Source organism: Haliotis rubra, unplaced genomic scaffold (genome assembly GCF_003918875.1).
Source record: "Haliotis rubra isolate DU_JTF1 unplaced genomic scaffold, ASM391887v1 Scf1076, whole genome shotgun sequence".
Taxonomy (NCBI): Eukaryota; Metazoa; Mollusca; class Gastropoda; order Lepetellida; family Haliotidae; genus Haliotis; species Haliotis rubra.
The window spans coordinates 157,519-175,231 of record NW_025764977.1 but is presented as its reverse complement, the minus strand read 5'-3'; the positions used below and the strand labels follow the sequence as shown (position 1 = coordinate 175,231).

The following is a 17,713-nucleotide window of genomic DNA, read 5'->3' as shown; positions in this document are numbered from 1 at the left end:
GTCCATTCTCTACACTGGTATGTACTGGATGCACATTTCCATGCTGCATAAAACCCTGTATGATGTTCATGTAAATTCATGTACGTATATCATATCAATCACTTCTTGTTTTACCTGGCTATGTGACCCATTTAGTCAGAACATATGACAGTATCCACATTGTATGAAATGTGAACGGATGCTTCTGTTATCAATCACTAGATTGTCTGGTCCAGACCTGCTCCATTTCACACATTTTATGTGATCGATTGTATTCTTAAGAATGACAAATGATCAGACAACGTTTTTCGGGGAAAAAATAAAACAAACTTACATATTTTGGAGTTTACTTCAATATAACTTTGTACTAAGAGTAAATGAACCCCTCGGATATTGATAACATGTATATAGCAAATAACTGAAAGTATACAGCAGCGTACTCTAATACTAATGAGAAGAGTAACTGACCATGCCCTGCCTTTTAGCAGTGGGTAAAGTCTGTGGTCACGAAAATAAGCAAATGATAAGTCGCTTCCTTCGTAAGCAAAGAAAAGACAGCTGTCACCAAGCATAAACGTGAGCAAAATATGACAGGACATACCTTAAATCCTGATATTTATTCGCATATAACCGTATTCATCCCTTAATGACATAAACATATGTGACAAATGACGAAATCTGTAAACAGTTCCTGCACATGGGAAGTGCTAACGTAAATCGACTTCGTGCCGTAAAGGGGTTTGATGTCGTTATGCAGTCGTGCGAGTGGGTGTCATTTGAAGTTAGATGTCCTTTCAATGACCCCATGCAATGACTGGCTTATTACTAGTCATTTGATTTTGCCTCGATTAAGATACATAATGTAGAGATGATCCGCAATCTGATTTTCAGAAATATATGTGATATTTCAAAAACTAAGTTTTGAAATAAGGAAGCGCCATAAAATCTTTGCTACCTCGGCTATTTGGAAACCGTCCTCAATCCAATACATCCATGTTTGACGAATGGCGATAGATGTTTTTTTTCTTTTTTTATCGTCGTGAGTGTTGATGATAACATCTTTAATATATTTTAAGAGATAACGAGGCATTTCTTCATCAGAATATGGTATTCTTTTTCATCACTATTGACAATAATTAGGATGAATTCCTGTCAAGGTCGAGAAGTTAGACGTGAGGAAAGGTGATGCTGTATTTGCATGAATAACCGATCGAATGATCTCCATCATATAACAGTTAGTTGACATCAAAAGACAGTGTATGATAATGACTTTTATTAGATATGTTCATAAAAGTCTAAACTTTGTTCGTTTTCACTGCTGTATGCGTTGGACCTGTGGCAAACAGATGACGCGCGCTCGCACAGGTAGGGATGAACTTTATCACAGAAACTGGTTATAAGAAGCCTTTTTCTAATATGTCAACATAAGCAAGTCTTACGAGATATGTTATGTTGGGTTCAGTCCCCTCTGGGATTCCAACCCCCCAAATGTACTGGAATCTGTACTTTACTAAGAAAGTGTAATCCCAAGTACATGTATAACATAATTCAGAGGCGGATACAGCTTTTTGAGAAGTGCGTGTGTGTGTGCGTGCGCGCGTGAGCTTGATAACGAGAGTTTCAATGGTCAACTAATAATCCTTCAGGACAAAAGGGGGTGGTGGTGAGCACCCCTGCAAAAAAAAACACCACCCCCCTCCCCCCGATCCGCCTATGTAATTTACATTTGACCACTTTCTAAAGGCATTGTGTATACATGTCATAGGGGGTGTGAACGTTACAAGGTTATGGCAAACTTTTCATCATGAGTTCAAAAGGTTTTCATTCATTTTGTGTCATTTCTTGTGTATTAGACGTTTTGCCATGTTAGAAGCCCCAAACCTGCATGTTTAATGCATGAAACAGTGCTCGGTGCCCGTCATTTGAACGTGACGGCAGTGGGGTAGCCTAATGGTTAAAGTGTCCACTCGTCACACCGAAGACCCGGGTTTAATTTCACCACACGGGTACAATGTGTGAAGGCCATTTCTAGTGTCCCCTGATGTGATATTGCTTGAGTATTGCTAAAAGCGGCGTAAAACCATACTCACTTATTCATTTGAACGTCTAGAAATTTCAACTTCAAAATGAGGCATTACCAGTGGGCCATGGAGGACCCTCTTCCTTCCTCATCGTTTGCTAAGGCTGCCAACATGACGGAGCTGCCCTCCTTTAATCTCTTCCGGAAACCCAAAACAAACAAAGGCAGTACATGTACATGCTCAATGTCAAGGCCGACCTGTCCATAAGTCTATAAACTCAGGGACAGAAGAAACTATACTGCCTTTACCTTTTTATGCATTTGAAAATTGAAAGAACTTTCATTAAATTTGACTATCTCTATTTCACCATCACTCATCTCTGCAAAAGTCTGTGAAATATAATCTTTGACTGGGTAAAATCGTGTAAAAATATATCGTTTCAGTGAATATTTGTGTCAGAAATGGATTTGCAGCCATGTTACAATGTTACCCTGTGTCAAGGGTTGATTTTCACAGTTAAGATGTCTGAGACCAATCTGCATTACAATTAATGTCTTTGATATACGTTGGCTAACTTAGGGTATTTTAATATACATACAAAACAAATATGGACAACAACTTCTTTACTGTAATACAGACGTTTCCCTTTATTTATACATACACACTTGAATTAAACATAAGTATGTACCTTCATGTACACCCGAAGAGCTCTTGTGTACATAAAGAAGTTTTGACAAACACGACTACTTGAACCCTATCATGTATGTATGTATGTATGTATGTATGTATGTATGTATGTATGTATGTATGTATGTATGTATGTATGTATGTATGTATGTATGTATGTATGTATGTACCAATCAGGGCGGTGGGGTAGCCTAGTGTTTAAAGCGCTTGCTCGTCACGCCGACGACCCGGGTTCGATACCCCACATGGGTACAATGTGTGAAGCCCATGTCTGGTGTCCCCCGTCGTGATATGGCTGGAATATTGCAAAAACGCGGCGTAAAACCCAACTCACTCACTCACTATCTATCTATATCTATCTATGTAAATCTCTCTCTCTCTCTCTCTCTCTCTCTCTCTCTCTCTCTCTCTCTCTCTCTATATATATATATATATATATATATATACTCTCCAAAAAAAGAAACGCGTCATGAAAATAGCAATTTCATGTAGCAATGAATTAAAACGTGATTCATTTTATAAAAGGTTTTGCTCTGTTTATAAGTCCTATCGTGTTTATGTTTTGAAACATCACAACAAAACGGACCATCCGTAAAATATCCGTATTTAACAGCATGATTTTCAATATCGGCGTGTAGTGTCACAGAATACACATGCAATGCACGTGAAAGTTGGGGATCAGATAGTCTCAATGATGGGTATAAAAGGTTGATCGCTGTCTGTCCATTATTCACTGTATTTGGAATATTGTTGACGAACGCAAAATGCCACGTCTAAGTGAAGCCAACCGTCATATCGCCATTGGTTTGCTTGAAGCTGGCCAGTCTCAACGTGCAGTTGCCCGACGCATGAATGTTCACCAAAGCACCATTTCACGGCTCTAGGAGAGATATCGCCGGCAGAATGCGGTAGCAGATGCCCCTCGTAGTGGGCGAACTCGAGCGACCACTGCGGCGCAGGATCGCTACATCCGGGTACATCACCTGCGTCATCGAACAGCTACGGCGACCAGTACCGCTCGACAAATACCCGGATTGAGGAGGCTTTCTGCACAGACCGTCAGGAACAGGTTGAGAGAAGCTGGTTTACGTGCCAGAAGACCTTATTTTGGCCCTGTGCTTCGACAACAACATCGTCGACATCGAGTTCAATGGTGCAGCAACGTTCAGGCCTGGAACCTACCGAATTGGCGTAGAATCTGGTTCAGTGATGAATCACGATTTCTATTTGAACGACGCGATGGAAGAATACGGGTGTACAGACGTCGGAGTGAACGTTTCACCGACGCTTGCGTTCCCCAGGTGGACAGATTCGGCCGGGGCGGTGTTATGATGTGGGGAGCGATCACCTGCCGTAGGAGAAGTGATTTGCTGATGATCCAGGGCAAACTGACAGCTCAACGGTAGTGATCGCCAGAGGGAGTTGTTTCAACAGGACAATGCCAGGCCCCACACATCACGTCACACTAGAGACTTCCTCCAGAACCACAACATCAATGTGCTCCCCTGGCCCTCAAGATCACCGGACTTAAACCCGATCGAAAATCTGTGGGATGCCCTGGACAGACGGGTGCGACGCCGTAACCCTCAGCCCCAGACACTTCAGTCAGCAACTCGCACAGGCACTACAGGCAGAGTGGGCTGCGATTGGGCAACACGAGATTCTGAGACTTATTCGTTCGATGCCGAGGCGATGCCGTGCAGTTCTGGATGCCCACGGTGTTCACACGAGATATTGACTTCAGAGCCACCACACGTCTCCATGTGACACTCAAACTGACTTTCCTCGAGTTGGTGCCAAAGACGGATAAGTCTGCATTCCCAGTGTGCAATTTCGCTATATTTCATTGACTCATAAAGCCTACAAGATGTTTCAAAATAAACATAAAAATACAGTTGAAATTCCTATATGCGTTTCTTTTTTGGGAATATATATATATATATATAATTTTTATATATCTATATATGTCTATATCTATACATGCATCTCAAAGACAACTGAAAATTCATTTTACAGTTGTAGTTTGACACGCTGCCAGGCAGCAAAACCCCACTGCCGATGCAGGCATACCGTTTGGGATAGATTCAAATATATCTCAAAGGAAACACTATGTGATGACACTGTGGCTACATAAGAGGCTACCTTATCACGTTCACCTTGTCTACAAGTGTGAAGTGACACGTGAAGTATATAAGCGTGGGTGCATGTATACAATGTAACAATCTGGCTGCTTTACAGGAACTACTGTGCACATACTTACGGGACATCAGACCTCCACGGCTTAATGGGTGCGAGAAGTTAAAGCTATCATACTGACTGAACGTTTGTTTGCGACTTAAGCCTACACTTATGTAAATACATCATGGCTGTTTCGGCATCAATAGCGGACGCGATAAGTCTCCTTTTCACATGGTGTATCACATGTAAATGTGCTAAAATAGGTTTTAAATAATCAGTCCGCGAACACCTGGTACTATCCTTTTTTAAAATTTTACCTTAAACATGTTCATCAATATAGTCGGAATCGTACAATTGACACTTCTTATTAGTATATTTTTCTCGTAATTATGGGAAGAATATTGTCTTTTTATATCATCTTTTACAATGTAATTGAAGTCATACATGACGTCTTCTGGTACTTTCGTAGCTTGGTTGACGAAACATCACAAGCCATATTGCTTATGTTGAACGTTAATATCATTTGGATCGTACCTGTAGGTTTATTGCACACTACTCGTTAAGATCAGGGTTAGAACCGGTCTTAAGCAATCCATCCTTATCGTGGGGCGGTGGGGTAGCGTTCGCTCGTCACGCCGAAGACCCGGGTTCGATTGCCCATATGGGTACAATGTGTGAAGCCCATTTCTGGTGTCCCCGCCGTGATTTTGCTTGAGTATTGCTAAAAGCGGCGTAAAACTAAACTCACTCACTCACCCGTCCTTGTCGTAAGTCTCGCAGACTTGGTTAATGCACGTTATCGTTTCCCATTTGCGAAGATCGATGCTCATGTCAGTCACTGGATTGTCTGGTCCAGACTCGATTATTTACAGACAATCATCTTATATCTGAGTGTGTCGTTAAACAAATATAATGTATACTACTCGAAAGGAGTTAAGGAAGACTCGATTCCTTCCTACTAATAAAGTTTACAAATCATCCCCATGCAATGATGCAGTGAAGCATTTTACGGAACTGATTCAATGTGCATGTCCATTCTAAAAGAGCATATCTACTGTCATAACTTGTTTCTAACATAATTGTTAGTTTTCCAGCACCTTGAAGTCAGTCTGTAAATAATCGAGTTTTGACTAAGGAAAACAGCGATTGATAATTGTTGAAGTATGCCTGTCACAGAACCTGACCATCCGATCCACCCGAACGCCTCTTACGACAAATATATGGTCTTAAGATCTGTTTTAACGTGGAAGTAAAGCTTAGTAGTAATAACTGGTAACAAAACGGTTCTAAATGTGCACAGGTTGTATTATCTATATTGCAGGCAAGGGTTGCTGAAGATCAATTTTAACCAGGACCTTCACGGGTCTACAGTTAGTGACGTAAAAGAAAGAAATTCCCTTCGTACACTGATTATGGTAAGCTGCATTGTCAACTAGCTTCAAAGTCAATATTACGTCAATAATAATAACGTAGTATCGAGGGCTAAAGCATCGACAAGGGAGACAACTCTAAACTCATGGATTGTAGTAACAATTAACAATGCTAGCTGATGCCATTACAATAAAACACACTATTGAGGTGATGTTTTCAGAAGTAAGTTTATTTATTCTGTCTCATGTACTACCCGCTGTACACACGGTACCATTCTGGCTTAAAGTGTACCCCGGATCACATTTAGAGCAGGAAGTATTGTCAGTGCACCGGCTACATCCTTCCCCGCACCCTGAAACAGATAAACACTGGCTTGTATGCCTGCTGCATATCACGTCGTGATCCAGCATGAATATATATTATTTTCCAGGTGACATACATGATAACCCCTTCCGATACAGCTTGGGAAGTACACGTATCTATGCACACATTAAACGGTGTAAAGAGTGCACCCAATGCTGGTTTAAAAGTTTTACATCCTAAACAGGATTCGTGTTAAATGAAATGAAAGCATGAATTGTCCTGATTTAACATTTACCCGTATTACGTTCTACTTTGACGCTTTTTATCAAAGATATACAAACACTCAAGTCTGGATTTAAAAGGGTTCAGGGACTTTTGATTAAACACCCGAACACAAGGTAACCTGTGTTAAGGATAAACACTGTGTCACCTCGCACCGGTGAGGTCACAGCCAGTCACATGTACATATAATGTAGGTTTGTTCCCTCACTAGAGCCCTGTAGCAATAACTCCGCAGAGATTGTGTGTAGTTTATAGGGGATCGTACTCCAGCTCAGATTTTGGGAAATTATTATTCCTGTCACTGCTTCATAATTTAAAGAAATGATTTTAAGGAAAAACTTTAAATAAAATGTGGGAAATTACTTTTTACCCCCAAATTCTAACTGTAATTTGTTTTTATAAAAAATAAGCCAAGGTATGTATATATTTCTCGTTTCCCGAAAGCATTAAATTATTGATTGAATCAAGTATATCTATCTTTTGTTGATTAGTTATTTTTAAACTATATTTGATATATATTTCATTTTGTGAACATAACATATCGACTGGTCAAGGGAACATGGGCATATGCCTAGCGATGGCTCGTGACATAAATTTTATTGGAAGTGACTCAACTGAATGTAAGTTGGCACCGCACCAGTTTGTATGTCTGTTTATCATTTGTACAATAAGAGAATAAATCACATACAGTCACAGAAGGACGATCTCTGTGTGTCTTTCCTGAACCAACCATCACGGCAATTCAGTCCTTTGACGCACACCAAGCGGGGCTCATTCCTTGAGGGAAAAGAAATTATGTATGTATTCACATAGCGCAGATTACCTGTAATAGTAATTGTTATAGTATATGGCGTTCATGTCCAGGCACATTACCTGCTCACGGCGCTACGTGCATTACTATCCTCGGTCATAGGACACTATCGTACTATCCGATACTTTTCAACTCCATGGGGATCATACAGCCATGCTGCCTGTTAGGCGCAATGAACTAATCACTCACATTGCCAGCACGTCCTCACGGGTACCAATTTAACAGCTGGGTGAACTGAGACATTGTGGATTTAAGTATCTTGTCCAAGGATACTACGAAAATGTGCCGACCTTGGGACCCGAGCCTAGGTGCCTCCACCGGGGATCGAACCCGGGCCTTCAGCGTGATAGGCAGACGCAATACCACTGCACTATTGCGCAGGGGAATATTATCTGCGTTACACAGCAAGTGCACAAACTTGACACGTGGCAGTTGGCGACCATGGTTAAATCACTTATATCTGGTAGCTATGACCATATCTAGGCCCTGCTTCACATAACGATCTTAGCGCTACGGCTGTGGTAACTCTATGTTAAGGAATAGGAGATACGAAAGTCGTACGCTATGACCGGTTTGTGAAATGCGGCCTTGGCTGGATATGTCGACTTGGGTGAGGTGGGTTTAGCACTGTCTTATACAGTATCTCAGCCATAGTTCCATCCTATTATCGAGTCAGGAAATCCACATGATCTAGGTCTCAGATTTAAACCATTTAGTTGTGACTAAGTCGCTAGGCTTGGTATTGACAAACCAAGATCATTATTATCTGAGCGAATCTGGAATTCAATTCTTTGACCGGAGATTTAAACAATAATTTCCGTGGTGTCAAGTTCTCCCTTTAGACGCTTATTGTCAAACGGGGTTAGCGTGTACATTGATCTCATTTTGATACGTGTCTAAGATACTACAGATGGAAAGGTTAGTCACATTTGGAACATGAATTGTTATGGTGCAAAGAGACAGGGAAACAGTTGAATGAGTAGTCAATTGGCATGGAACAGTAACGAAAGACGTCGTTATTTATAATTGGTTCCTTTTTCTGAATTTCAAATATTACGTATTTCGCCTCTATGTACAAAAATATGGACACTACTTCTAAATGCCATTAAAAGTCTGAAAACCCTCAAAATATATTCATCAGAATATCAATAGAGGATACGATTGTTAATAATTCCTTTGTATATTTATATGAATTGGATTATATATATGAACAGTAAATATATTAATTCTGTATGTATTTTTATAATAGTTGTTTCAAGTCGAATGCCCATTGACTTACACGTCCCTGTTGTTCTTGATGGTGATGTTGTTGAAGGTGTAGGTGCCGTGGGGGTCGGTTGTGGCGCGGTAGTAGAGGTGGTTGAAGGTTGGGAGGTACCCCTCGTCACATGACATACAGCCCAGACAGCCGACTGAGCTCCGGACATACATGGTGTAGGAACAGTGTGTATTCTTGCTGGGGCACTTCACTGAAACATGGGGGAAATGTAGGCTGGGGCCTGGACGAGCTTCCATTATTGATTCCACATACGTCTTGTTAGTTTGAACAGAAAATAGTATATTTGTTTGCCTCAGACCCAAAATACAAGACTCCGTCCAGAGGATACAGTGTTCCGGCGTTTACCTCTTTACGAAGAGTGTGCTCTAAATGAGAGCGAACGTCTGCACATACCACCTTCTGCAAATGACACTGAACTTCTCAACATGCCATCATCTGCAGATGAAACTAAATCTATTCCAAAAACCTCCTGAAGATGTGAACGAATGTCTGCACATACCACCTTCTGTAGAAAAGACTGATCGTCTCAATATACCACCTTCTGCAGATGAGACTAAATTTCTCCACAAAACGCCTTCTGAAGATGAGACTAAATTTCTCCACAAAACGCCTTCTGTAGATGAGACTAAATTTCTCCACAAAACGCCTTCTGTAGATGAGACTAGTTTTTTCCACAAAACGCCTTCTGCAGATGAGACTAAATTTCTCCACAAAACGCCTTCTGTAGATGAGACTAAATTTCTCCACAAAACGCCTTCTGCAGATGAGACTAAATTTCTCCATATACTGTCTTATACCAAAAACAGACTCACAAGTATCTCTTCACATACAAAATTAAGGTCTGCAAACGGTAAAAATACCTATCCACGTGCCACAGGTGTGTTTACAGACGGATGTACCTCTCCACATAACAAATAGATACCTGCAGAAGGGATGGTACCTCCACACACAATTAAGATGGTGTCTCCGAAAATATTCCCCAAGGCAATCAGATGGATCCACATTTACCGTAGGGAAGGATTTGTCGTAATTAAGGCGTAATCTCTTCACTCACCTCCCGACGGCTTACATACTGCTGTCTGTTTACCCCCGGGGAGTGTGTGTCGGACCATGTTGTACCCCCAGAAACACGACTGACAGTTGTTGTAGCTGGAGCAGGAGGAGCACCCTTCACCACACCCTGTAGGAACACATCGATATAGCCGTATACTTGTATAACGTTCTTTAGCAACCTTCGTTTTACACGAATTGTATTAAAGCGGTTATCACAGTTACTAGCAGTGTTTTGGTTCCTGTTAACGCCAGATATACATTTTCATAATGTTTGTTATTCTTTGCTTAAATCAAATTTCAAGCGGACACACTTGGCAGTTTAGATGCTAGGCTTAAGAGTGAGTGAGTGAATGAGTTTGGTTTTACGCCGCTTTTAGCAATATTCCAGCAATATCACGGTGGGGGGACACCAGAAATGGGCTTCACATAATTATTGTACCAATGAGAGGAATCGAACCCGTGTCTTTAGCGTGACGACCGACGCTTAAACCATTAGGCTACCCAACCGCCCCGCTAGGCTTAAGAACATCATACTACACTGAATACCATGTTTGATCGTGCCAAAAAATGAAACAACGGATGTAATGATAAATCTAGCGTTTCTTATCTGAAATGCAATTTTCAAGTGTGTGCTTTCTCTTTCCCGACAATTTACATGCAAGCCTTAATAACATATAACTATATCTAGAAACGATACAGATGGTACTTGTTAATCTTGTCGGTTATCAGTTACGCTCACAAGCACATGCAGACTGCGGGCCCATCTGAGTGTGGAAGAAGCCTGTAAGGCAATGGTCGCCCTTCACGCAGACCCACTGGGGCTCCATCCTGCAGAGACATAAGGCAGTGCGATACAGTGACTGAGTGCGATTATCCACGGTTCGTCTTTTGGATGACAAATATAACTACAGATATAGGAAATCATTGAAAAATTTCTTAGTTAGTGAAAGTTGTTGAACAACAATGTCAGCAATACTTCCGATATATCACTGCAGCAGAATGTTCGGGGTTAGTTATGAACCAGCTACTGGTGTACGCAATGCTCCAGCAACATCACGACGGATAACACAAGTTGAAAACTTTTAATGAAATTTGAAACAGAAATATAAATGCATGCAATACATCGAGCCATGATTTCGCTCTACAGGTCATCATAAAGTATCCTTAAGTAACAGTCAAAGGAGTGATTATTTTTAGTTTCGTAGTTTCAGTTTCGTAGCACTGGGCTGTGCTTATAACTACTGATATGAGCGTCATACATTGTATTTATGTACGGTACGAATACGGGTCTCGGCGTGGCCACTTTAAGCTCTATATATGGGTGTTGAAAGATTAGGAATCCAAGTTCATTTCGTAAATGAATGATGTCAAATTTGTTGGTAACCATCTGTCAATACAAAGTGTACATTCCTTAATTCCACATATGTCATTTAGAAGTTATTAAATGTTTAACTGACTTACACGTCGACGGTGTTGTGAATGGGGACGTTCCTGTACGTATAGTGGCCGCTGGTGTCGTTGGTGTCACGGCGATGTCGGGGGTTGTTGGTCATCATGTACCCGTCCACACATCCGCCCTGACACCCCAGGCAGCCAAGGTTTGGGATGACGGCGTTGAAGGTGTCGGTGATGCAGTTGCTGGCCATGTTGGGACAAGGTACTGCGTGATAGAATTGTTCAGTGAAAAACGGAATCGATGCTGTGTTATGTCATTTCACTGGGGAAGAGGGATACCATGTTGTCTGAATGCACAAAGTAACGGACATATCAGGCCATGTTAAGCTACTAAATAACATATGTGTCATTTAATGTTGAGGTGAGGTGAAATTGGGTTTAACGTCGTGCTTGAGAATATTTCGCTCATATGACGACGTGCATGCGTGTGAATGTGTATGTGCGGCTGCTTGTACTAGCCCAGACTTAAGCTGGTTTTATAGTGCTAGCCCACTGAGATGCCATGCCGCAGTTAAACATGAATACCCCACTCAGACACATTATACTGACTCCGAGCCGACCAGTCCTTGTTGTACCCATTAATGCCGAGCGCCAGGCAGGGACCAACAAGTACCATATTTTAACGTCTTTTGGTATCGAACCCGCGACCTTCCGCTCTCTGGGCGGACGCTCTAACCACTACACCACGGAGGCGGCTCATTTAATGGTAAGGCACTAATGAATACATTTGTCATTTAGAGTCAAAGGACTGAGAAACAGATGTGTCATGTTGGATCAATGTACCGGGGAAACAGATTTATTCTGATGTCAAGCCTCTGGGGAACAGAATGATCATTGTGCTGAAACACACAAGGGAATAGAATTGTCAAGTTATGTCAAAGAATAAGGAACAGGGCAGTCATGTTGATGCATGGCACTACGTAACACCAAGCACCATAAGTATCATTAACTAACACCAAGTAACTATCATGCCTAGGCATGGCACAAAGTTATAGAAATGGTACATCAAACAACTAGCGAGTAGAGATGTCATGCTATGTTAAGATACTTAGGCACAGAATTGTCATGTGTCAAGGCACAATGTAACAAGGATGCCATGTTGATTCAAAGCACCTGGGAACAGAATTACAATATTGTATAAAGCCACAGAGTAACAGAATTTGTAATACAGTAACTGTGAACTGGCATAAATAAGATGCCATGCCTTCAGACACTGGGAAACAGTGGTATCTCTTTACGAATATAAGCCTAGCACACACAAAGGCATACGAGGCACTCAAGGACAACAGGCTGTTAAAGAGTTCTCGAGCAGTTGTTGGGATAAAATGAATATGTCTTATTGAGAAAATGTTCTGAGTGAAATAATCAGTATACGACAAAGTACTAGGATTATGTTCTGATAGGTGTTGGAAACAGAAATTGTGAATTGGGGACACACATTTAGACATAACAGTGTTTTGGACAAGGAACAGACCAGTTAAGATCATACAGGGCTCTGGAACTAGAAGACACTATTAGTTTGCGACATGCCCAGATTAGTCTGGGAACATGGTGCTTAAAAATAATTCTATCAAAACACCCCTAATGTACTATAAAGTAGCTCCATTATCAAAACGAGTGTATTATATTCTACGACATCCTTTGTCGTGAAAAGGCGTTCATCCTTTACGCCATGTTTTCCCATAGGATCCAAAATGACATACACCTCCTTCTTAAATGGCAATTTGTTCGGAAATTATGGGAATATTTGTAGGTGGATGAAACCCGTTTAACGCCAAAGAAATTAAACACAATGATCAATCGAAGACAGGGAAAATAACACAAGAGTGACCAAAGGGTAATGGCCACAACACTTCACCCCCTATACATGACTGGACAAGCTCGGGGTGGGAGCATCCGATATAAAGAACAGGAGCCGCGGTCAGCACCACGGTTCGGGGAATTTCAATGAGATCAAACATGGCTATGAGGCGACGGATGTGTCCACACACAAGCTTTACGTTGTTAACATTCGTTCACTGACCTGTAAGGTACATATTGACCATAACACACGTGTGTTTAGATAGCTGGACAGGGGGACATTGACTGTAACAGGCAGGTCTGATCGGCAAGTCAAGAGTGATGAATGTATAATAGAAACATGAGAAGATTCTTTTGGTTTTGCGTGTGAGTCATCAGTCGAAAGAATGGCGGTTGTTCACTATTTAGAGTTTACTTATTTAGATAAACAATATTATTTGTATTGCCAACATGTGGGAATTGGAGTGACCGGCAAGTTATTAAGAGCTTAGAAAATTCTCACGTTTGACGAGCAGCCTATTTCAATGTTATATTGATAATTCTACGACTATTCATGAGTAGAGGTTTTTGCAGGGAAGCAATGCAAATATGCCCCATCATATTACACGGTACTTTAGAGTTTCACTACAATGCTAATTTATAATGGTAAAACAGTTTCGAGTGATGTTCGACTTCGACTTAAACAATGTTATGGTTGAAATATTGTTCCTCCATAACTTTGTATAATACTCTGCAGTTGAATATCAGTTTTACTTGGCCTGATTGAACGGGCATCGAATACCTGGCTCAAAATCACCCGCATAAACAAGAGCATGACGCCATCACTGTTTTCTGTTTGGTAGTCATGTTATATACCCTTTGCTATTTGAACTAATGAAGTTGATCTTTGGCAATGCGTAAACTTTTGTTGATAAAAGAAGATGTCTGCGATTTAGCGCTTTGTATTTCTCAAGGGCAAGACTAGAAAGTGAACGTGGTGTATTAACACCATAACAGGACTGGTCTGTGGTGCCAACAATGGCATTAACTGTCTTCCAGAAATCTGTGTACTACAGTACACAGAAATGGAACCATACATTTCGACTGCATTTTAAGTGAAACAGGACTGACTGACTGACTGAGTTTGGTTTTACGCCGCTTTTAGCAATATTCCAGCAACATCACGGCGGGGGACACCAGAAATAGGCTTCACACATTGTGCCCATGTGGGGATTCGAACCCGGGTTTTCGGCGTGACGAGCCAACGCTTTAACCATTAGGCTATCCCACCGCCCCTAAGTGAAACAGGAAGCTGTAGAGAGGAAAAATATGGAATTGGCTATACGACAATAGATTTGGATATTTTGTGTGCTGTAAAGCAATATTACTTTTTGAATATTTTGTTCTGCATGTTCTGCGCGAAGGACTCCAAACAACATTATAACCACAGTCTATCATTTTACTAAATTTGAAAAACTAATGCCTTAAAAGACGTAAGATTGTCATAATTCAGTTTTCTATTTCATGCATTGAATCTTAGATGAACCTGGGTTCATGCTTGTAGCATAAACTTCCGTCATAAAGACATTGTATAAGTTCATTGCGATTCCAAAGTGTCTTTCATTGTTCCTTATCGTGTAATATTGCCATTTTATATTGCCTCCATTTTGTGAAGAGCCGGGGTTAGCTTCAGCAACCCACGCTCCACTGCTTGGTAAGAGGCGACTAACGGGATCGGTGGTCAGGCTCGCTGACTTGGTTGACACATGTCATCGGTTCTGGACGATGCTCATACTGTTGATCACTGGATTGTCTGGTCCAGACTCGATTATTTACCGACCGCCGCCATATAGCTTTAATATTGCTGCGGCGTAAAACTAAACTCACTCACTCACTCACCATGTTGGTCCTGCTCAGCGCTGCGGGCATTTGGGCTGGACAATTCGATCACAAGATGAATACCATTTACATAGGCACACAGACACACTCACACACATACACATGCATACACATACACACCCATCCACATATCCATACACATTCACCAACATACATTACACACGCACACATAATTTGACGGATGCTCCATAACTTATTCCCTGACACACAGACAGACGCGCACACACGCACACACACACACGCACACACACACGTGCGCACACACACACACACACACACACACGTATTCGCTCACATCGACCTACAAACACACATTTTAGTTTCTCCTATCATTTTCTGTTCATTTCTTATTCCTCCAATGGCAAAAAATACTCTCAGGATCAGTCATCAGTGACGCTAAGTCACGAGGACGTCAGAACGGTGTCATTCATTCATTACGACAGTTCTCCAGTTTTTCAGCTGTATCTTCTACATGTGAAACGCAGGATCTATCGCGTCAGGGCATATTGCAAGTCAGGACTAATTATACCACAACACCTGCTCCAAGTCATCAACAAAACCTTATTGAACTTGACATGTTGGTTAATACTTGTCACAAAAGATCTATCATTTGTCTTATTACCTTCTGAACGTATCGAAAGGTGTTCGTTGTATCATAAGCACTCAATCTAACCTATATGTCACACTGACATTCACAGCGACTCAGCAAGGTACGAAGTTTATCGAGTTTGTTTGAAGGCGCGTACTGCGTTTTTGAGTAAGTCGAACTGTTGAGTTTCTTCTATAACGCCGATATGTGAGAAATTTCGTGTATAACGCCAAGAGAGAGGTACCCCAGTGTCGTGACTTCCGCGTGGCACGACATACAACGGCCTATAGATACAAACACATACCAGCTAGAGCACTGAAACCTGGTAACGTTGTAATTAGGGCTGACGTCATTACCTGTTGACATAATGAGAGACTGCACGTTTAGCCCACACGTGAAAAGCCAGATGGCACTGACCGCTGTCCTCTGGCTTCTTGTGGCCGCCATATTGTCCGATAGAGTAACATATGGGAACAATTGGTCGATTGACACCTGTTTCGGATAAACATTCTGATGAAATATTTCACTTTATCAAGTTGTAGAAACGGCAGTATATGAGAATATTTGTTTTCGAAATAAGATCGTATTAAAGCTTCGAGAAACGATAAAAGCCTGATTTGTACCACATCGCACTTTCGGCTCATACAGCATGCTTATCAAGTGACATGCCGTGGTAATGATGTTATACGTACGTGGATACTGTGGGGATGTTAGGGCATATTTCGTCAGCAATAAGCTTTGCTTTGCATAAGGACCTTGTTCGCGTTTCCTGTCCATGCTACACGTGCATCACCAAAGCAGTATGTGAATCATGGTATTCACCTCACGTTTCGATATGTATGCATGTTGATTCTCGCTTCAAATCACGACATGTGTGATGATTCTCGCTTCGCATTACGACAATTTTGGTGATACTCTCCTCACATTACGACATGTATCATGAATCGCTCCTCACATTACGACATGTATCATGAATCTCGCCTCACATTACCACATGTATCATGAATCGCTCCTCACATTACGACATGTATCATGAACCTAGCCTCACATTACGACATGCATCATGAATCTCGCCTCACATTACCACATGTATCATGAATCTCGCCTCACATTACGACATGTATCATGAATCTCGCCTCACATTACCACATGTATCATGAATCTCGCCTCACATTCCGACATGTATCATGAATCTCGCCTCACATTACGACATGTATCACTCGCCTCACATTACCACATGTATCATGAATCTCGCCTCACATTACGATATGTATCATTAATCTCGCCTCACATTACCACATTTATCATGAATCTCGCCTCACATTACCACATGTATCATGAATCTCGCCTCACATTCCGACATGTATCATGAATCTCGCCTCACATTACGACATGTATCACTCGCCTCACATTACCACATGTATCATGAATCTCGCCTCACATTACCACATGTATCATGAATCTCGCCTCACATTACCACATGTATCATGAATCTCGCCTCACATTACGACATGTATCATGAATCTCGCCTCACATTACGACATGCATCATGAATCTCGCCTCACATTACGATATGTATCATTAATCTCGCCTCACATTACCACATGTATCATGAATCTCGCCTAACATTACCACATGTATCATGAATCTCGCCTCACATTCCGACATGTATCATGAATCTCGCCTCACATTACGACATGTATCACTCGCCTCACATTACCACATGTATCATGAATCTCGCCTCACATTACCACATGTATCATGAATCTCGCCTCACATTACCACATGTATCATGATTCTCGCCTCACATTACGACATGTATCATGAATCTCGCCTCACATTACGACATGCATCATGAATCTCGCCTCACATTACGATATGTATCATTAATCTCGCCTCACATTACCACATGTATCATGAATCTCGCCTCACATTACCACATGTATCATGAATCTCGCCTCACATTACGACATGTATCATGAATCTCGCCTCACATTACGACATGTATCACTCGCCTCACATTACCA

At 41.4% G+C, this 17,713-nt stretch overlaps 1 protein-coding gene across 1 annotated transcript; it reads right to left on the bottom strand.

Annotated features, from left to right (window-relative positions):
* Nucleotides 1-6,444: 6,444 nt before the first annotated feature.
* Nucleotides 6,445-16,146, bottom strand: LOC124280391 (proprotein convertase subtilisin/kexin type 5-like). The gene is made up of 7 exons (XM_046716297.1): nt 16,043-16,146; nt 11,426-11,624; nt 10,704-10,792; nt 9,966-10,091; nt 8,912-9,101; nt 7,510-7,598; nt 6,445-6,588 (listed from the first exon to the last, which is right to left on the bottom strand). The coding sequence occupies exons 1-7, from the start codon at nt 16,131-16,133 to the stop codon at nt 6,479-6,481; spliced, it is 894 nt and encodes a 297-aa protein (XP_046572253.1). The 5' UTR covers nt 16,134-16,146; the 3' UTR covers nt 6,445-6,478.
* Nucleotides 16,147-17,713: the final 1,567 nt, after the last annotated feature.

Bases quoted from the DNA above. Each gene is read 5' to 3' on its own strand.
- LOC124280391 (XM_046716297.1), bottom strand. From the start codon at position 16,133: ATGGCGGCCACAAGAAGCCAGAGGACAGCGGTCAGTGCCATCTGGCTT. The intron at 10,092-10,703 runs GTGAGCGTAACT...GTGTTCCTACAG, and splicing joins CCCGCAGTCTGCATGTGCTT to GGTGTGGTGAAGGGTGCTCC. The intron at 6,589-7,509 runs GTATGTGATTTA...TATCTGTTTCAG, and splicing joins GAGATCGTCCTTCTGTGACT to GGTGCGGGGAAGGATGTAGC.